Genomic DNA, 21,704 nt, shown 5'->3' with positions numbered 1-21,704 from the left:
ATATGGGTCCATGGTCTCCTGGGAACCGGCAAAGGCATCAACAACCCACTAGAGCGAGAACAAGGTTTAGACCGAGAGCAAGTCCCACAGGACTGCACAAAATTCCTGACATCACGAGACAAGGCGGGCCACCAAAAAGACCGACTCACCAGATCTCTAGTACCAAAAATACCTGGATGACCAGCCAATGCAGAGCAATGAACTTCAGACATCACTCTCTTCTTCCACTGGTCAGGAACATACAACTTCCCACTGGGACAACGCTCAGGTTTGTCCTCCTGGAACTCTTCCAGAGCACGTCTCAAATCGGGCAAGATGGCAGAAAGAACTACCCCTTCGCCTAAGATGGTAGCAGGCTTGGTCACCACAGGAGAATCAGCAAAGAAGCTCTTAGAGAGAGCGTCAGCCTTGACATTCTTAGTGCCAGGAAGAAAAGAGACCACAAAATCAAAACGTGTAAAAAACAAGGCCCACCTAGCCTGTCTAGGGTTCAAGCGTTTGGCCGACTCCAGGTAAATCAAATTCTTGTGGTCAGTGAGGACCACGACTTGATGTTTAGCTCCCTCCAACCAATGTCTCCACTCCTCAAATGTCCATTTCATGGCTAACAGTTCCCGATTCTCCACATCATAGTTACGTTCAGATGGAGAGAACTTTCGGGAAAAGAAAGCACAGGGATTCATTTTAGATGTTACAGGATCCTTTTGGGACAAAACAGCTCCTGCACCAATCTCAGAAGCATCCACCTCTACCTGGAACGGGAGTGAGACATCAGGTTGCCGCAAAACCGGAGCAGAAGTGAATCTTCGCTTCAGCTCCTGAAAGGAAGAAACAGCCTCCGGAGACCAATTCAACACATCAGCACCCTTCTTAGTCAGATCAGTCAATGGCTTGGCAATACTAGAAAATTTTGCTATAAATTTCCGATAAAAATTAGCAAAACCCAAAAACTTCTGGAGGGCCTTCAAAGAAGTGGGCTGAACCCAATCATAGATGGCCTGTACCTTGGCCGGGTCCATTTCAATAGTTGACGGAGACAAAATAAATCCCAAAAAAGAAATCCTCTGTACCCCAAAAAGGCATTTCGATCCCTTGACATACAGGGAATTCTCCCTCAAGATCCGGAACACAGTCCGAACATGTTCCACATGAGAATCCCAATCCTTGGAGAAGATCAAAATATCATCCAGATAGATAATCAAAAATGTATCCACAAAGTCTCGGAAAATATCGTTCATGAAGCACTGGAAGACAGAAGGGGCATTAGTGAGCCCAAAAGGCATCACCAGGTACTCAAAATGTCCCTCCGGAGTATTAAACGCCGTCTTCCATTCATCTCCATGCTTAATGCGGATAAGATTATACGCCCCCCTGAGGTTAAGCTTGGTAAACCAGCAAGCACCTTTAACTCTGGAGAATAGATCCGAAATCAGGGGTAACGGATACTGATATTTAATAGTAATTTTGTTGAGGGCACGATAATCAATACAAGGCCTTAATGAACCATCCTTTTTGGCCACGAAAAAAAAAACAGCACCTAAGGGTGAAGAGGATGGTCTAATATGACCCTTCTCCAACGCCTCCTTAATATAGGATCGCATAGCCTCGTGCTCGGGTACAGATAGATTGAAGAGCCGACCCTTGGGAAATTTACACCCCGGGCTCAGTTCAATTGCACAGTCATAACTCCTATGAGGAGGCAAAGACGCAGACTCATTCTCACTAAATACATCATAAAAATCCGCCAAATAGTCAGGAACATCATGCGACTGAGGAGAGGTGGAAAAAAACGGAGCCTCACTAAGGGCACACCGACAACCCCAACTCACCACAGACACAGATTTCCAATCCAAAACTGGATTATGAATTTGCAACCAGGGAAACCTCAGAACAATGGTATCATGCAAATTATGCAACACCAAAAATCTGCAATTTTCTTAAAGGTCTGGGGTGACCCGCATTACCACCTGGGTCCAAAACTGAGGTTTATTTTTCGCCAAAGGAGTTGCATCAATCCCCCTCAAAGGGATAGGCGTCCGCAGAGGTGTCATAGGAAATCCACAACGTTTAGCAAAATCCAAGTCCATTAGGTTCAGGGCTGCTCCTGAAACCACAAAAGCCTTGGCGGAAAATGTGGACAGGGAGCAGATCAGAGTAATTGCCAGAAGAAACTTAGGTTGAACACCACCCACAGAAAACGTGTGTGCAAAATGTTTCTCTCGTTTAGGACAGACAGAAATAATATGCAAGGCATCTCCACAAAAAAAAACACAGCTTATTACGCCTTCTGAACTCCTGACGTTGTTGCTCCCTGGACAAAACTCTATCACATTGCATAGGTTCAGACATTTGTTCAACAGGTGGCAACACCTCTCGTGCAGTCCTGCGTTCACGTAAACGCCGATCAACCTGAATGGCTAATGACATAGAATCGTCAAGACCAGAGGGAACAGGAAATCCCACCATAGTATCTTTTACGGCTTCTGATAAACCCTTTCGAAAGAGATCTGCCAAGGCATTATCATTCCAGGTAGTAAGGACCGCCCACTTTCGGAATTTTTGACAGTACAATTCTGCAGAATCTCGACCCTGGCTCAATGCCAACAGGGTCTTTTCAGCCTGATCAATAGCATTAGGTTCGTCATACAACAACCCCAAGGCTTGAAAAAATGCGTTCACATTAGTCAGAATAGGATCATCTGGTTTCAAAGAAAACGCCCAATCCTGGGGATCGCCACGCAGCAAAGAGATGACAATTTTAACCTGCTGCGCGGAGCTCCCTGACGAGTTAGGCTTCAGGGCAAAAAATAATTTACAATTATTTTTGAAATTCAAAAATTTAGACCGATCCCCAAAAAACACCTCAGGAGTAGGGATCTTTGGTTCAGCAGCATGTGAATGAGCAAAGTAGGCGGAAATTCCCCACACTTCCGCAGCGAGCTGCTCCACACGATCAGACAATTGCTTTATCTCCATTGAGAGAAAAAAAAATCCCCCCTACGGCCTCAGAGATATAGAGGAAAAATATACACACCGTTTTTTTTTGTTTTTTTTTCTTTTTACAATTCTTTACTGCTATTGAGCACCCTAGGATCTGCGGTATGGCTGGTGATTCTGTTATGAATGAGTCACCGTAGGAGGCAAAAACAGAAATACTAGCTAAGTCCAGAAAACCAGAGAAGTTGGCAGCTATCGGATTGCAGACCCCTGAACCTATCAACAACAACTAGCAGTAGCCGTGGGGGGTTCCTACGGTGCCCTAGACCCCTCGATCACAGCCGGAGAACTACATAGCCTAAAGACAGAAAGGGAAATCTAAACTGCCCCAGAGCAGACCCCAAAGCAATAGGCAGCCCCCAACATATAATGACGGTGAAGCAAGATGAAAAAACACACACAGATAGAAAGATAGGCTGAGCAAATGATGGGGCCCAAGCTAACTAGATAGGACAGGATAGAAAAGCTGCTGTCTGTAATCCGCCCAAAACCCTATCAAAACAAGAGCCAACAGCTGATACGGAAAAAAGCCCTGAAGACGCTAGGCTTCAAAAAGACTATATCAGTACTCAGGTATTTTCTGAAGACAGAGCAAAAAGGAATTCAGCTCACCCCAGCAGGGAATGGCAGAAATCAAGGAAAACAATGCAAAACAAAACCAAAACACAAATGCAAAAAGTAGAGCAGAAAACTTAGCTTTTGAGGAGCAGGAATCAGACTGGTCTCCTAGAATCCCTCAGAGAGATCACCAACAAGGCAGAAGGGCGTCGGCTGCCTTATATCCAGTCAGTAATTCCCATCACCCAGTCATCATCATCCTGCCCAGGTGCTTGGTAATCAGCCTCACTACCTTCCTTCACCAGAAGAGGGAGTTCATCAGACCTCAATGGTGAAGGGGAAAATGAACTCACAACAGCAGCCCCTTTATAAACTTACCTTGCTCTATGGGCGGAGCGAGAGCTACTCACAAAGCTCCTGGACTTTGCCATGTGTGTCTCGTGTCTGTGGACCTTGTCTGTCTCGGTTATGGTACCAAAGTCCCTGCCTTGATTCCTGCTTGGTCCTGTTCCCTCGCCCTGCCCTGGAGGCGGTATATCCGGGCCTGAATCCATGCTCCTGTACCTGTCCTGTACCTGACCCTGTCTAAATTCGCCCTGGCCTAGAGGCGGTGTATCCAGGCTTGAATCCCTGATCCTGTACCTATGCTGTTCCCTCGCCCTGCCCCGAAGGCGGTATATCCGGGCCTGAATCCTTGATCCTGTACCTGTCCTGTACCTGACATGTCTGAACTGTCTGCTGTGTTGTGTTCCTGGAATCCCTCTGTGTTTGGAGCCCTGCACCCAGTGACTCTGAGACTCTTGTAACCGGTGTTCCTGCTGAGCATCTACTATGCTGTGCTCTGACTACCATGCGGTGCTAGCTCCATGCAGGCCCAGCAATCCTGCGGTGTTAGCACCATCACACCTGAGTTCCTTCCTAGGTCCAATGCCCGAAGCCTGACGACCGCAGTCTGGAACCTGATGACCGCTGCCTGGAGCTGGATGACTGCAGTGGTGCCTGAAGGTCGTGTTGGATGTCCGGAACCAAATGACCACATGCTCAGCTGCCACAGAATCCCGGTCGCTGCCCTTCCCTAGTTCGGGTAGGCCCTGGTCCCCCTCTGTGGTATAGAGGGTCCATATTGCGTCCCCGGGCGACGCCCGCCCCCTCGCCATCGGCGTGGAGGCGCCTGCTGGGCCGTGTCTGCGGCCGCAATCGTGACAATATATTGTCGATGAGACACAAACACAGGCAGAAAACAGACTGAGCAAACGGTGGGATCCAAGCTGTCTAGACAGGACAGGACAGAAAAGACACTGTCTGCAATCACGCACAAAACCCTAAAAAAATCCAACACTTCTAATATACAAAAAACCTGAGGCCACACGACCTCAACCCCACTAGATCAGCACTCTGGTATAGACTGGAAACAAAGCAAAAGATACTAACATAACAGAGGACTGAACAAACTGACACAAGCTGTATCATATAGAGCAGGGCCCAGCGCTACCCCCAGCAGTGAGTACGCTGAACCCTAGCAACAAAGCAGAAAGCAAAAAAAAAGGCACAACCAAATTAGATGTAAAGGATTATCAAAAGAATCACTTAACTGAACCATGCAGATCAGGCAGGGGACAAAATAACTCCAAATGCACAAGGAGGAAAATCACCAGCAACCTTCAAGAGTAGCCAGCTCAATTATATGCTCCCAGCCAGTAATCCCAGGTTCCCAATTATCGTTGTCAGGTGGGGAACTTCCATCAGCCTGGCCAGCTCCACTACTCTCAGTAACAACCAGAGGGAGCAGAGGGAGCTTCGGCTCAGAAATCCGAGCAAGGGAATTCACAACAGACTTCTGGTGGCCCCAAACATCTTCCATTTAAGGATTATGGGGGCCACTGTGCTCTTAGGAACCTGGAGACCTGCAGAAATTCCTTTGTAACTTTGGCCAGATGTGTGCCTTGCCACAACTCAGTCTCTGAGCTCCTTGGCCAGTCCCTTTGACCTCCTGATTCTCATTTGGTCTGACATGCACTGTGAGCTGTGAGGTCTTATATAGACACGTGTGTGCCTTTACAAATCAAGTCCTATCAGTTTAATTAAACACAGCTGGAATCCAATAAAGGAGTAGAACCATCTCAAGGAGGATCACAAGGAAATGGACAGCATGTGACTTAAATATGAGTGTTAAGCAAAGAGTCTGAATACTTATGACTACGTGATATTTCAGTTTTTCTTTTTTAATAAATTTGCAAAAATTTCTACATTTCTGTTTGTTTTCCGTCAAGATGGGGTGCAGAGTATACATTAATGAGAAAAAAATGAACTTTTTTGAATTTACCAAATGGCTGCAAAGAAACAAAGAGTGAAAAATTTAAAGGGGTCTGAATACTTTCTGTACCCACTGTATATTAATCCAAATGAAAAAAAAACATGCATGCTTACATGAAGACATATGGAGCCATAGTATCGGCCAACCGACATCTGTGGGCGCTGCGTTACATCTCTTTATATTTTGGGGTGGTATATAGCTTTCATAGGACCAGGTGTATGAGACCTCAGTTTAGGTTTGCAGAAGTGCAAACAAGTTAGGGAAACAATGAAGCCCAGTGAGTTATGTGGTTTTCTTAATTGCAGAGATATGGGAATGGTATCGCTCATTGTGCTGCATTCCTTCTGTAATTCTCCTTAACCTTTATAGGAGTTACAGGATTAACGAAACCCAGCCCTCTTGGCTGTTTCTGTAATCCTACCCACCTCGGGTTGGTGCAAAGAGGTAGACAACTGAATCTTAGGCATAAATGGTTGAGATGAGAATCACCCTTTAATACATGCCGGTCTGAGCAGGGCAAGGATTATGGACACAACCAAGCTGAGCCACCTTGTTTCTGTAACTCCCATAAAAGCAACTGGAATTTACAGAATCGGTGTCGTACAGCAAACCACTTTGCTTCCATGGCTCAAATGGCTGAGATGGGAATTCCTTTTTAAATAACCTCTCTATGGTGCCGCTGCCCTCAGGACATCCAGCCTTAGGACATAACGTAGTGTGTAGCCACGTCCTAAACGTGAACATCCTGACAATGGACATTGCGCTAGAGTGCTCAGTAAAGGTGCCGCCATCCCTTCTGCTTTATATATGTGAATGTGACGGGTCTGCTCTGTGCTGCCATACCAAACACAGTGCTGGGATGGAGGTGGCGCTGTGCAATACTGTATATACTGCGTTACACAGGGAGAAGAAGATGGAAAAATAAATGGTTCCCTGACATAAGACCAGTGCTGTGTTTTATTAATTTCCTCTTGGGAAATTTCTCCTGCATTTGTAGTTGCAATAGCAGCAGAATTAATGAAGTCACAGAGTCATTGGAAGCAATCACAGTTAATAAAGGACACAGTTCCTGGCCTGTGCACACGTAATAACGGACAGAAATGTCGCTGTGTGAGATAGTATTGTTGGCAAGAAGGGGGAACCTCATCCTGACAATGTATTGTATTGACTAAGTCAGCACAGCAGGGAGAAAAAGAATAAGCGGCAGAAATTGTTCGGCACGCTGTCAAGAGATCATAAATAGCGATGAGTGAACAAGCTCGGATAACGTGTTATATGAGCATGCTCCAGTGCTAATCAATAACCTCGGCATGCTCGAATAATATATTTGTGACTCCGTGGCTGCATGTCTCAAGGCTGTTGGACAGCGGTAACATATGAAGGGACTGCCTAACACGCTGTTGACTATCTACTATTTAAAATGTACATTGTTAAAGGAAAAAAACCTTTAAGGAAAAATGTCCACTTCATTGGACAGAATACGGTTTCATAATAAAAAACGTCATCGTTCTAGGAAAAAAACAATCCTTACCCATTGATGGGGGAGGCGAACGCCGATTGATTGAGACCATGTCTCCCAAACCAGAAGTGGTACCCGATCGCCTAAATACATGAAAGAACATTACTTTGGCAATTAACCATATGTCTTATTGAAATAAATAAGGAATGTAGAATTTACCTTGCTTTCTGCTCCTGTTTCAGTCGAATGGCCTCTAGCCTCTGAGGGCTTGGGATGAAGGCGATGTCTCCCCCCTCTTTCACTAGCCTCCCGATCCACCAGTCATTGTTGTATTTCTGGGAAATAGTTAAAAAAAAGGAATGGTAAACTAGGAAATAGGTTATTTCTGTGACATACACTACATAACCAAAGGTAAGCCCACCTGCCACGACAAGGTGGCCTTACTCAGATGGCTTTCTATACTTAAAGAGGGTCTGATAGAACAAAATGACTGTTCACATGTGATCGGTGCACCCTTGGTGTGACTGAGCAGTTCAGTGCAACTTCCCACCTACTGGTTTCCTATCTATTTCCACCCTACTATTACGCCTATAAAGCAAGGAAGGGGAGGGAGGTAAAGATAGTTGTAAAGCATGTAGGGGTAAAGGTGCAGTGAACTGTATGCCAAGGGTGCCCCCTAAGTGCCTATTGTCATTGAGGTGGGCTTGTATCATTTGATTAAACGTTGTGGTGGCAATAACCTTATATTTATAAGCATTGTGTCTCGTGGGAATAGCACGTAGATGATTGTCTGTAGGAGAGGAGAGTGAAGCCAACGCTGATTGGGATCACGTGAGATAACAATGTCACGTGATCCACGGAGAGCCAGTGCTGACACCGCTGGAGCGGCACCAGTGGAGTGTTTAGGTGTTATTATTTTACAAGGGGGAAACATAAGGATTGAGAAGGGGTTGTCTGAGTAGTGGAAAACCCCTTTAACTTGTCCTCCCCACTTGAATGGGAGTAAACTGGAAAGCTGCAGTACCAGGCACAGCTGCTCATAAGGGAGACCCATGTAAATCGATCATATTAGCCAATATCAGCATAGATCTTACTTAAATGTCCACCAAATAAAACATTTACTGCCTTTCTTTGCTTCCAATTATTTATACATAGGTGTTAAATGAAAGAATACATATGATTAGAATACAATATCCTTTGCATTTCAACCTCACATATTTTCATGTTCACCTCTTTGATATGTAGAAAATCTTTGGCTTCAAAGTTGATAGCAGTTCCCTGCACTGGGCATTCTTCATCCAAGGCTCCACAGTAACTGACATTGGTCCGAACGGCGAAGGCAACGGGCTTGAGCTGCAGAAGGAAATGGCGTTTAGTAAGTTTCTCATAAATGATTGGTAATGATTATATTACGTTATTATGTGATCAGTTATATCTGGACTCTATGGGTAGGTTTAGATTTTGGACACAGAGAAATCCCCCCAAAATAACATCTGCATGTGATTGTGGGAGGTCTAACCCCCTGCACACCATCAATTACCGGAATGGCTGAATAGGACAAAGCTGCAGAAGCAGGTGCAGCAAAACAGGCTTACATGTATCAAGGGTTTGTGACACCAGATATACACTTTTCTAGAATGTTGAAGCACAGTAGCAATTTTCAGGCAAAGTGTATTTTTCCAATAGCAGGTTAATACAGGCATCCAGCAGGGATGTAATTACAGATTGTGCAGTTAACTACAGTTCACATCATTCAATGTAAAAAAGCATCCTGTTGTAATATCTGACGTCGTTAATGCAGGAATGTGGAGAACAAAACATTTAAGCCTGATGGATCACTACATTGCTCACCATAAAACTGTAAATACAACTCAATTAATCTTTTTTCGCACTGAATTGATCATGTTAATTAAAATTAGTCTTTAAAGCAACTGGTCATTGTTACGCAAATGGTGATATACAGTATGTGGGGATAAAAGCGTACAGCAAACCTCCAGTGCACTTTACTGCCTCACTGCAATAAGGAATATGTCCAATCAGGAGCGGCAGTCAGTGGACCAGGACCGATTTGGGGGCTCATCAGTGCAATATTTAACTCCCTAGTTTTCTGTTCCTTGTGGAATACTCAGGACTGATTTCTTCACAACTGCTCTTCTGCATTAATCCCTAGATGCACATTCTGGTTTGACCTCAGACCGTGCAGACTTTGTCTTCTTATTTGGCTCCTGCTATCTATGACTCTGTTTATTGGTTCTGATTCTGCTAGTTTCCTGGCCTTTTTACTGCGGCTGAGGAAGAATGATGGGAACAGAATGATCACTAGAAGATCAGTCTGTCCCCAAACAGTACAGATGTGCTGCTGAGAACAATGATTTTTCTTCTGGCATAAACAATCCAATCACTTGATGAACAGGCAGCATTTTGCTCAATTAGTATAATGCACCCCATTGTTATCCGCATATTATAATGCACCCTATAGTACTCCATATAGTATAATGCACACCCCATAGTCCTCCATATAGTATAATATGCGCCATAGTCCTCCATATAGTATAATACCCTCCCCATAGTCCAATACACTCCCCATAGTCCCTCTATATAGTATAATACACTCCCCATAGTCCTAAATATAGTATAATGCATCCCATAGTCCTCCATATTGTATAATGTACCCGCATAGTACTCAATATAGTATAATGCACACCCCATAGTTCACCATACAGTTTAATGCACTCCCCATAGTCCTCCATATAGTATAATACACTATCCATAGTCTTTCATACAGTATAATGCACAGCCCATAGTCGTCAATATAGTATAATGCGCCATTAGTCCTCCATATTGTATAATACACCCCCATAGTCCTCCATATTGTGCAAATCACTCCCAATAGTATAATGCCACCTATTGTCCTTCATATATTATAATGCATTCTCTATAGTCCTGCATACAGTATAATGCATCACCCATAGTCCTTGATAGAGTATAATGCAGCCCCCTTATAGTACATATAGTAGAATGCACTCCTCATAGTCCTCCATATAGTATAATACACTATCCATAGTCCTTCATACAGTATAATGCACAGCCCATAGTCGTCAACATAGTATAATGCTCCATTAGTCCTCCACATTGTATAATGCACCCCCATAGTCCTCCATATTGTGCAATTCACTCCCAATAGTATAATACTTATTGTCCTTCATATAATATAATGCATTCTCTATAGTCCTGCATACAGTATAATGCATCGCCCATAGTCTTTGATAGAGTATAATGCAGCCCCCATATAGTACATTTAGTATAATGCACTCCCCATAGTCCTCCACAGAGTGCAACATGGCCCCACAGAGTGCACCATGGCCCCATAGAGTACGATGCAGGCTCATACAGTATAAAGCAGCCTCATAAAGTATAATGCAGGCCCATAGAGTATAATGCAGCATCATAGAGTATAATGGAGTATAATGGAGCCCCAATAAAGTACAATGCAGCCCCACAGAGTACAACACAGCCCTATAGAGCACAATGCATCCCCACAGAGTATAATGCCGCCTCAGAGTATAATGCTCCCCCAAAGAGTATAATGCAGTCCCCATAGAGTATAATGCAGCCCCCACAGAGTATAATGCAGCCCCCATAGAGTACATATAGTAATGCATATCCCATATTACTTCAGTATTGTGGTCACCACTATGTACTCACTGATTTAAAAAAAAAAATCAGTCCCCCACTGTGCCAGTCTCTGCAACGTGTCTCCTCAGCAGTGTGGCACGCGATGAAGTGACGTCAGATGCAGAAGGGGAATGATGGGAGAGGGAGCGTTATCTGACGCTCTCTCTTCCATTCTTGCTTTCAACTATATCGGCATGATATAGTTGAATGAACGATATGGGATGGCGAAAATGGCGCTGGCACCGGACCCCCTAACTCACCCATAGCGGCACGTTACTGTCTGGAGCCCCCGGGGGAGTTGGAGGCCTAGTAAAATGCCTAGTTTGCCTGCCCCTAGCGCTGGCCCTGGTGGCAGGCACTAATGGGAGTACAATAATAGTGTATTGCGAAAGTATTTACCTCCTTGGCTTTTTACCTATTTTGTTTAAATATTTTTGCAATCCGAATTGTGTGTGATGCATCAGCAGTAAATAGTCTTTTGCAAGACAAGAAATCCTTTTCACCTATAGGGGTAAGAAATTATTGGAAAGTACCAGTTGTTCCAAATTCACTCCAATATGGAATAACCATAAGTTGGCTGATTTTGGCAAATTAAAGTGGTTTGAGGGTTAGGAGCAGAAGGGGAATACAAACTGTAGAAAATGGTAAACTCAAGAGCTTCACTAAACTTTAACAAGAGTATGAGCTTTCCCGGGTTTTTTTTTTTTTTCCAATACCTTCAATTGTTGAGACGTGTTCTAGAATCAGTTTTGTGATGCAGCACCCGTAATTAAAAAAAGGTATGCCCTTGAATCATTAGCATCAGCAAAATACGACTGGTCTAATCTCTAGAATATATCAGCAACTACTGCAGTCCCCTTTCAGTGGGTATAATTGCACAGTAAAATTAAAATGGGAGGAGGATGTGGGGTAGATCACAGAAGAGCAATGGAAGGAGCTGTTGGAGCATATTCATAGACTATCCCAATGTGAATCTCAGAGACTCTCAGATATACCTCATACATAGGGTATATCGAACGCCGAGCTTCCTTTTTAAGATTGGGGTTCGCCTGAATGCGGAATGCCCTAGATGTGGGCTGGAGGACGCACATTTAATGCACATGTTTTGAGAATGTAGGAGTTTGAGCTCATATTGTACAAATACCTTGGTCCTAATACAAAGGGTTTTTGGGGTACAACTTCGGGCGGCCCATAAGATATGTGTGTTGGGATATTTTGGAGAGTCGACAGATTTTGATTCACCATTAGCTATTGGATTATTATGAATACTATATCAAGCTCGGAAACTTGTTTCATTGCATTGACTGGATGGGCAGCCTCTGTCAATCAACAAATTAATAAATCAAATTAATGATAACATTTGGTTGGAAAAGGGGGTATAAAGGAAAAAAAAATCAATAAAAAAAATCTGAAAATATATGGGGAACCTGACTGAATGTTCCAGGCCTACTGTCTAGTGCATAATTTAGAGGTTATGGCATTTAATGGTTCCATGTTAGGAAGTTACAGTATTCCCGAGTATCTGTCAAAGGGGTTGCTTAGGGTCATAAAGTTCAGGGCTGACTCTTGAATGTCAGTCAATTCAGGATATATTTGGTATACTGAAATCTGTACATGGTTTATTCTGGTTTGCTATTTGGGGGAATGGGGAGAGTTATTGGTTCTAATTTTTTTTTTATAATGAACTATAAAAAAAAGAGACAGAGCGGTTTATATAACTGAACAGTGTTTAAGTTTAATGGATAAAAATACTGTGATGGCTATGATCTACCAATAAACATGTTATTGTTGAATGGATGACTTGTAATATTGTTGTCTTTCTTATCAATAAAAAACAAAAAGACCCGATAAAAAATAGTCTAAGTTGGTGAAGTGAGAAAAATAATTACATTTATGGGATCAAAAAACTAAAAATTGGCATGTGCATATGTATTTACACTTTTTGCGATGAAGCACATAAAAATTTCTGATGCGAGCAAGAGTGTCACATGGTCTGCCAGTATATACTGTACACACATTTTCTGAAAGGCCACAGAGGCTGCAACACCATTATGCAAGAGGCAACTCTAACCAAGCAACACCATGAAGGTAAAGGAGATCTCCAAACAAGCCAAGGACAAAGATGTTTAGAAGTACAAGTCATGGTTTGGTTATAAAAAAAAATCTCAATCTCTGATGTTCCCCCGGAGCACCATCAAATCATTATCATCAAATAGAAAGAACATGGTACCACAACAAGCCTGCCAAGAGAGGGTCGCCCACCAAAACTCTCAGCCTGGGCAAGGAGGATATTAATCCAAGAGGCAGCACAGACACCAAAGGTAACCCTGATGCAGCTGCAGAATTCTGAAGCAGAGACTGGAGTATCTGTGCATATGATGACAATAAGCTGTACCTTTCATAGAGGTAGCCTTTATGGAAGATTGTGCACACAAAATTGTAAGGCTCCTTTTGAGTTTGACAAAAGACATGTGGAACTCCCCAAATGTACTGAGGAAAGTGCCTTGGTCAGATGAGACCAAAATTGAGCTTTTTGCCTACCAATATAAACACTATGTCTGGCGCCAAAACAACACAGCTCATAACCATCCCCACAGTGAAACATGACGGTGGCAGCATTATGCTATGGGGATGTTTTTCAGCAGCAGGGATAGGGAAAATGGTCAAGGAGAAGATGGATGGTGCAAAATACAGGAATATTCTTGAGCAAAACCTGCTTCAGTCTGTAAGTGATTTGAGACTGGGACGGAGGTTCACCTTCCAACAAGACAATGACCCAAAGCATACTGCTAAAGAAAATCTCGAGTGGTTTAAGTGGAATGTGTAAATGTTTTGGAGTGGCTCATTCATAGCCCAGACGTTAATTCAATTGAGAATCTGTGGTCAGATTTGAAGACTTCTGGTCACCAGAGGAAACCATCTAACTTGAAGGAGGTAGAGCAGTTTTGCCTTCAGGAATGGGCACAAATCCCAGTGGCAAGATGTGGAAAGCTCATAGAGATTTATTCAAAACGACTTGCAATTGTAATTGTTGCAAAAAGGAGGCCCTGCAAAGTACTGACTTTGGGGGGGGGGGTGAATAATTATGCACACTTACATTTATTTTGTCCTATTTGTTGTTTGCTTCACACAAAAAAAGAAAACCAGATATATTATTTACATGAACTCATGCAAACCCTCAAAAAACAGTGAAATTCCAGGTTGTGAGGTAGCAAAACACGAAAAATGCCAAGGGGGTGAATACATTCGCAAGCAACTCTACAGATGGTGGTACTTGGGCTGGTGCATTATTAGATCTGTCTTTGATGTGGCACTGTGGCTTGTTCCTGTAGACAGACTGATGTTACTCATGATGGCACTATGGCTACACTAATGGAAGCACTATGGTGGTCACAGTTGTAAGTATATTAAAATAAACTGCTATTAGGACCCTGCAGCTGATAGTCTGGGGGCACTGAGGGGGGGAAACAAAACAATGCTGAAAAGAAGTCAGTAAACTTATCAGTGTTGTCCACCTGAAGGCATGCATGACCCCTGATCCCATGTGTCCTCTTCCAAGTACATATAAAGAAATACAATTTTTGCAATAATTAAAGAATGAAAACAATATGAATTATTTATTGTAATTCAGAAAGTTACATTTTGTGTTAAAGGGTTTTTTCAGGCACTTTCATCTTGATGTCTCATGCTTAGGATAGGCTATCAACATCAGACTGGTGGGGACTCCTTCACCTACACCTCGAGACTAAAGGACTCATAAGCTGCAATACCGGACATAACCACTACAAAATCTACGGAGCTGTGCCTGATAAAAGGGGATTCGGTGCTCACTAACCCCTTCAATCACCTGATCAGAATACAAAACAGAGCTCTATTGTAGCTATTGTTCAAAGCAGGAACCAATCTTTTTTCCCCACCAGATAGAAGACGTACACACGGTAAAACATGGACAGGCAGCACATAGTTTCTGATAATACGTACATATGATAGGCAAAGAAAGTACAGTAATTCCTTTATTTTTGTAAATGCCTGTATGATGTGAATACTGCATTTTACCATTTTGTGCCATTTTCTTATTCATTTGGACACTACATTTATATAATTATACATAGATAAATTACAATCAATATCTAATGGAAGAAGCAGGAAATGCACTGCGATGTAGTTGGTTCATCCACTAAAATAATCCTAAATGAACCTGTCAAGTCCAAAAATACTATTTACCTTCAGGTATAAGGTTAATACTCAAGTAAATAGCATTTAAATCATGTCTGACAGACAACTGGAGCAGCGTCTACAGGGAGAAAATGAAGTTGTATGTTCCCTGAAGCCAGTCATCGGGATGATACAGTGAGAGGTTAAAGTCACCACTGTAATGACTTGCCGGCTCTTTGACACCCTGCTCCAAACACACACACACTGCATGGGGGTCTGTCAACGAAAGTGCAGGGGAGTGATTACAGTGCTCCCACTGTATAGTGAGTGGTGAGTGTGAATCAGAGACCGTTCATAGTTGGGACTAGTCCATAGTGGTAAGGGCTAGTTTTAAGGAAAAGGATGAACAGATTTTTGGCAGCTCTAACTTTTGAACAGATCACGTAAAGTTGACCATGAGAAAAGCATGGAGATTGCAAATCGATCCCTACTACTTTATTTGGTCAGTATTTTTACCTTAGTATTTGTAAGCTAAAACTTGGAGTAAAACAATCAGAGGAAAAGTATATTAGAAACACATCACCACTTCTGTATTTTTCTCCCACTCCTGGTTTTGGCTTATAAATACTGAGGTAAAATACTGACCAAATACTGAACGTGTGAATGTGGCCTTATACACAGCCTCCACCTGCAGAACCTCACTCTTCTCTATACACAGCCTCATACTGCAGCAGCACCTCACTTCTCTCATTTTCCCATCACGCCTCTCATTTTCCCCTTCACACCTGTCATTTTGACCTCACTCCACTATTTTCCCTCACTCCTCTCATTTTCACCTCACAAATCTCATTTTCACCTCACACGTGCACAGCAACTTCCTGTTATGAGCACAGCGGTGTAATCCATGAGGCTCCTCCCTTTCCCTTGACGTCATGCCTCACAGGAGCAACTCCATTCTAGACACGATGGAGCTAGATGTGGATTCTGCCTGCCATGCATTGATACTGTACTCTGAAGGCAGCCCTGATGGTAGCTTGCAGCGGCTGGGAAATCACAGCCGGTGAGTTTTGTAGGGTGGCTTTCAAGGTGAATGTGTCTCCGCCCATGTGCGCTTACAATATGCGCTGTGTGGATGGGGCTTCGCGTGTGGAGTGTGCCTATTTGGAGTGGGCGGGGCTTGATACATACACTCAGTTTTATATATATAGATGTGAAGGAGAGAATGGCTAATGAAATAAATTATTAACCTTACATAAGCTAGTAATATATGTGGTGTGGCAAGATGGCATCTACATCCTGGAAATACGCCCTGGAATCCTTAGAATGTGAGGTGGATACACTGAAGACCATATATGGAATAGACCTAGCACGAACCTAACACAGACTGATACAATGGCTGCTGAGAAGCTGTGCAACGCCTTCTTCCTGCCTGATACATGATCTTTTGTTTATACTAATAAAGTTCAGTTCTGTGCCAGCTCTTGCCGAGAGACTAGCGCACATCTGACCCTGTGTCCGATGTCTTTCTTTTATGCATGCACTTGGCTCATATGTATCAGGTCAGGGGCAGGCAATCAATGAGAGATCACCCCAACATATATACATATTGAAAAAAACTTTCTGCAGGCAGGCGCCGACACCTGTGCTGCAGCATATGTACTGTGTATATAATTATTATGGTTGAAGTTAAAAAAAAAAATCCATTTGAAAATGGTGCCCGCCGCACCTGCACAGTAGCAGCTATTGGTGATCCGCCAGCTGCTACTGCGCAGGCGACACCATCTTGCTAGAGAAAGAAAAAGTTTCCTCCTCCAAGATGGCAGCGCCTGCACAGTAGCAGCTATTGTCGATCAGCCATAGATGCTATTGCACATGCGCCGACACCGCCATCTTGCTAGAGAAGAAAAAATATTTCCTCCTCCAAGATCGGATTAACGATAGCTGTTACTGCGCAGGTGCGGTGGGCGCCATTTTGAAAAGGATTTTTTTTTTTTTTTTAATATCAGGATAACCTCAAACGTATTAAAGGGAATCTGTCACTGGAAGTTGCAGGCCTATGTAAATGGCCTGGGTCCGGTCCGATGGATGGTGTTTCTTCTTCTTTATCCACCCCATCCATGGCCTCCACCCGCGATCTTCTCCGGTATTAGAGTAGTTCTGCTCCATAGCTTGCGCGTGCGCAAAGCAATCTTGCTTCGCACACGCGCAGTATGCTTTGCCCAACTGCGCCGGTACACTATGTCCCGGAACACAGCGAAATACTTCCGGGACATAGTGTACCGGCCAATTCCGGCAAATGCCAGAAGGGCCTGTCTGGTTGTGGGCTGCCTTGTCTGTTATGTTGTTAACAGAATCGGTGTGCTCAAGACACCCACACTGTTAAGCGTTATCACGGAGAAACAAAGTCGCTGACGCCGTCACTTTCCCCACCAGGCCAGGGGTATCATTAGAAATATTGATCTTGTAGTACATCTTGCTTTCCTCTATCCAGGGTAATATCAGTAAGATATCCCATCTGGTGCCTGGGGACAGGGACGGCATGGGCCTGTGTGATTTCAAATGCCAGGGCTGAATTTCAGTCCGTACCTGATCAGGACAGTAGTGCTAAAGCTGGGTTGTGGTGAAGTATGAGAAACATGGGGCACACAGGTCTCTGGAGTATACTACTAAGGAAGGGTACTGTGTAGAAAATGCTTCATGCTGCAAAGAAAGCGTTCAGATGACTTTGTACCCGCTATCTCTTGTATATAACCCTTATCAAGTTTCTGTTTAGTAAAGAGTTCATTTCTGAAAGGTGGTCTCCATCACTGAACTGTAAAACATCTGGTCCTGCAAACCAGAAACATCAATTATATGTGGCCTGCACCGCAAGGGCATAGTGTGGCGCCCCCAGGAGTATGGTCGCCACACTGGCATGGCCTTCCTCCAGGGAGGGTGATGTCAGGCTTGGAAACAATGAAGGGTCTCTCTGACAGTTAATCTCTACATACAACACAGTTCCCACTCCAGGCCAGCAGAGGGAGCTCTGAACCCTAATAGGGGGAGGAGTGCTCTGAGGGCAAGGAAGGGAAATTAGTCAGTTAGTGTGAGGAGGGCAACGAATGTAGACGTGCAGAGAGAAGCTGGAGGTTGAGCTGAGGATAGAGAGCTCCCTCCCAGTGATAGCGCATGATCTGGAGCCTGGTCTCCACGGTTGTATGGATACTGAGGGTCCTGCAACAGAAAGCAGAGGAATAGGAAGCTGTAAATGCTCTATTCCCAACTAAGACTCGGAGGCACAACAGCGAAGGGTGAGCCAAGAGAGATAGAAGGCTACAGCTGTCTGCCATACGAGGTAGATCCAAAAGGGAAAAAGAAGGAGGAACTTCAGTGTAACACTGTACTGCATGTACCTCAAGAAAGCACTAGAGAGGAGACTACACAACCCATCTGACAGAGAGATTCCTAAGTTGCTTCCAGGCTAATCAGCTCCTGTGCCTTCTGTAATCTGGACCCTGGACTGCACTTACAAGTAAAGGTAAAGAAACTACATTCCGCTGTGTCCTTGCCTTCTTCCTGCAACTTCTTCAGCACTGCTACATCTCTGTGCCAGACACTGCACCCTCTTCCCCAATACCTATCTACACTGCCCTGGGACCAACAGCCCTGCCTGTGGAGGGCTACAACATGTTTGCTGCACTACACCATCTGTCCCAGAGGATCTGTCCGCAGCGTCGGCTTAACGCCTTCTTTGCCGAACACCACAGGTGGCGTCACGAATCACTCAAACTTTATTTCACCACTCAAACCCCTTTTTACATGGGCGCCCAGGGCCACGGACTGGGTCACCGCTGCTGTGACATTCCCCTCTGAAGGACCGGCCTGGTACCGAGTATCCCACAGCCCTAGGAGGGCGACCCATTTTGGCGTCACGAACAGGATTACGGAGCCCAGTATCCCGGGGTCCTGTGTGCCAGAGACTGTTTTGTGTACTGTGGACTGTTGGCGCCATTGCTGCCATTATCCCACTGCTTGGTGCGCGCGGGAAACCAGAGAGGCGGGCCGTTGTGGGCGGAGCCTGCCAAAGAGCGCAAGGAAGTGAAGTGCTGCGCAGGAAGAGAGGACAGCGCGCCAGAAGGGGAGGAGCTGAGGCCTACAGCCGGTAAGCCGCTCAACCCCGGGGCCTGGCAACCGTTAACTAGGGGGGAAGGAGAAAGTCCGAAACACGCGCCGATGCAGCGGCGGATGCCCCCGCAGACCCCACAGCGCCGCTGAATCCAGCAGCCAGTGTTTCTTCCAGGGCACCACAAGAAACAGTGCCCACCGCAGCGGTCCCCATAGTGTCGCTGTCTATGCCTTACATACCGGGAGCAGCCTGGCTACCGCAGTATTCAGGGGAGTCACATACCCTGAGTGAATTTAAAGAGAGACTTTGCAGTTATTTTGAGGTGTATCCTCTATCTGAAAGCCAGAAGGTGAACATCCTGATTGGGCAGCTTACAGGTGCAGCGCACAGAGAAGTAAAAGCCTGGCAGGACACTGATAAAGAGACTGTTAAAAAGATTCTGGCCAAGCTAAGAAGCACCTTTGACACTCGCTCTGCAGCTGAAATGAAGATGAGGTTCTTTGGATGTAAACAGACAGCACAGGACAATATAAGGGACTATGCTTTTAACCTGCAGGAGGCGCTGCGAGCCGTCAAGCAGATTGACCCTGACAGTGTGAAAGATGGAGACGGACTGCTAAAGGAGCAATTTATTGAAGGACTCTTATCCAGCACCCACAGAGAACAGCTCCGCATCATAGCCCTACAGAACCCTGATCTGGACTTTGCTAATTTTAAGGACAGGGCTATCCAGGTGCTGCAGGAACCAACTGTTAGCTGTCCAGCACCCCCTAGGTGCCAAGCGATCACCTACCACCAGGAAGCAACATCTTTCCCTTCCATCCCTGTGGAGGCTGATGCACAGACTCTGAATAAAGATTTGACAGAAGAGCTGCGTCTTCAGGTCCAGGAGTTGACCAAAGGGATGGCTGCACTTACTAAAACCGTGCAGTCCCTGCATGTGTCCTCCAAGGAGAAGATCCAGCTTGCTTCCAGTCCAGAGGATGTCCCGTGGATCCGGAAGAGGAGAACCCCGCCACTCCGAGGGAGGAACAACGATTGCTATGACCAGGACGGACATCCCATCTGTTGTCACTGCCGCAAGGCAGGTCACCTTGCAAGATTCTGTTATTTAATCGAGCAACACCTGGGGCAGAGGGCCAACCCCCAGGAGTAGGACCACAAGGCCCAAGGAACTGGCGAGCCAAGTATGTTGGAGGGAGACCGATCCTTCCAGTGGTGATTGACGGCATCCCCATGAACGCTTTGCTGGACACTGGCTCCCAGGTGACCACTATGCCCTATATCCTCTACAAGCGGTATTGGGATGACTCTGAACTTACCCGTGGCCCAAGTGATGAACTGACAGTAGTTGCCAGTAATGGTCAGTCTTTACCGCAAGTGGGATGTAAAGAAATTACTGTTAAAGTGGGTAGAGTAAAGTTAAAATCTCAAGGTCTGATAGTTGTGGTTATTGATGGACGAGAATGCAATCCCATGATGACTCTTGGTACAAATGTAATTGAAAATTGTCTTTCCGAGGTTATTGTCTTGTTGCAACAGGTGGCTGAGACTGCTGGTTCCAGTGAACAATGAGTCCTGCAGAAGGAAAATCAAGGCCCTGATGCAAAGACAGCAGGTAGAACTCTCTGGCGGAGAAATTGTCAGCATCAGAGTGAGTGATGCTTTCCCCATTGCAATACCCCCCAGATGTGAAATGTTGATTTGGTGTCGGGCAGCCATGGGCCTCAGAGGAAAAGATTACCAGGCATTGGTAGAGCCAGTATACTCTGATAGCAGGCCCACTGTCCTGACAGCCAGAGGGGTAGTTGATGTACGTAAAGGGAGAGTACCTGTACGCCTTTTGAATTGTGGGGAGGAGGAGGCAACAATACCTCGGTATGCCACAGTTGCTAAGCTGCTCACTGTCAGTAATAATGCAATGCAGGCAGCAGAGCCCTTGGTCTCATCCGACCAGGTGGAGGACAATGGCTCTGTAAAGCAGCGGGAGGAGTGGTGTCAGCAACTGCAGGTGGGAACTGACTCCACCCCTTCATACCAAAAGAATGGGGTTTACAGAGTGACCCAGGAGTATGAGCGGGTATTCAGCAAACACCCTCTAGATTTTGGGAAGGCAAAAGGGGTTCAACATCATATCCCCACTGGAGATCATCCACCCATAAAAGAAAGGTACCGGCCTATACCCCCAACACAATACCAATGTGCCAAAGGTATGTTGAGAGAGATGAAGGAAGCAGCGGTTATCAGAGACAGTTGTAGCCCCTGGGCAGCTCCAAAGGTTTTTGTAAAGAAAAAGGATGGTACCATGAGAATGTGTGTTGGTTACACGACAATTAACAGCATTACACATAAGGATGCCTACCCATTACCCAGAATTGAGGAATCATTAGCTGCACTTAAAACTGCTAACTATTTTTGCACCTTAGATCTCACTAGTGGGT

At 44.9% G+C, this 21,704-nt stretch overlaps 1 protein-coding gene and 1 long non-coding RNA gene across 4 annotated transcripts in view; one reads left to right on the top strand and one right to left on the bottom strand.

The window, feature by feature from the left end:
• Nucleotides 1-21,704, bottom strand: part of CACNB3 (calcium voltage-gated channel auxiliary subunit beta 3) — a 343,020-nt gene that overhangs the window by 55,948 nt on the left and 265,368 nt on the right. For all 3 annotated transcript variants that reach the window (XM_073563484.1, XM_073563483.1, XM_073563481.1), the window contains exons 3-5: nt 8,559-8,681; nt 7,548-7,663; nt 7,401-7,471 (exon numbers count right to left, since the gene is read on the bottom strand). In XM_073563484.1, coding sequence (XP_073419585.1) covers nt 7,401-7,471; nt 7,548-7,663; nt 8,559-8,681 — 310 coding nt within the window. The remainder of the gene's footprint in view (nt 1-7,400; nt 7,472-7,547; nt 7,664-8,558; nt 8,682-21,704) is intronic.
• The window catches only part of LOC141076151 (uncharacterized), a 141,963-nt gene that overhangs the window by 69,349 nt on the left and 50,910 nt on the right, over nt 1-21,704 (top strand). Inside the window, exon 3 of the long non-coding RNA XR_012227424.1 lies at nt 8,574-8,703. This is a non-coding gene — a long non-coding RNA (uncharacterized lncRNA). The remainder of the gene's footprint in view (nt 1-8,573; nt 8,704-21,704) is intronic.

Source organism: Dendrobates tinctorius, unplaced genomic scaffold (genome assembly GCF_039654945.1).
Source record: "Dendrobates tinctorius isolate UK_male_01 unplaced genomic scaffold, ASM3965494v1 ptg000388l, whole genome shotgun sequence".
NCBI lineage: Eukaryota > Metazoa > Chordata > Amphibia > Anura > Dendrobatidae > Dendrobates > Dendrobates tinctorius.
This window is presented reverse-complemented; position numbering and strand designations above follow the sequence as displayed.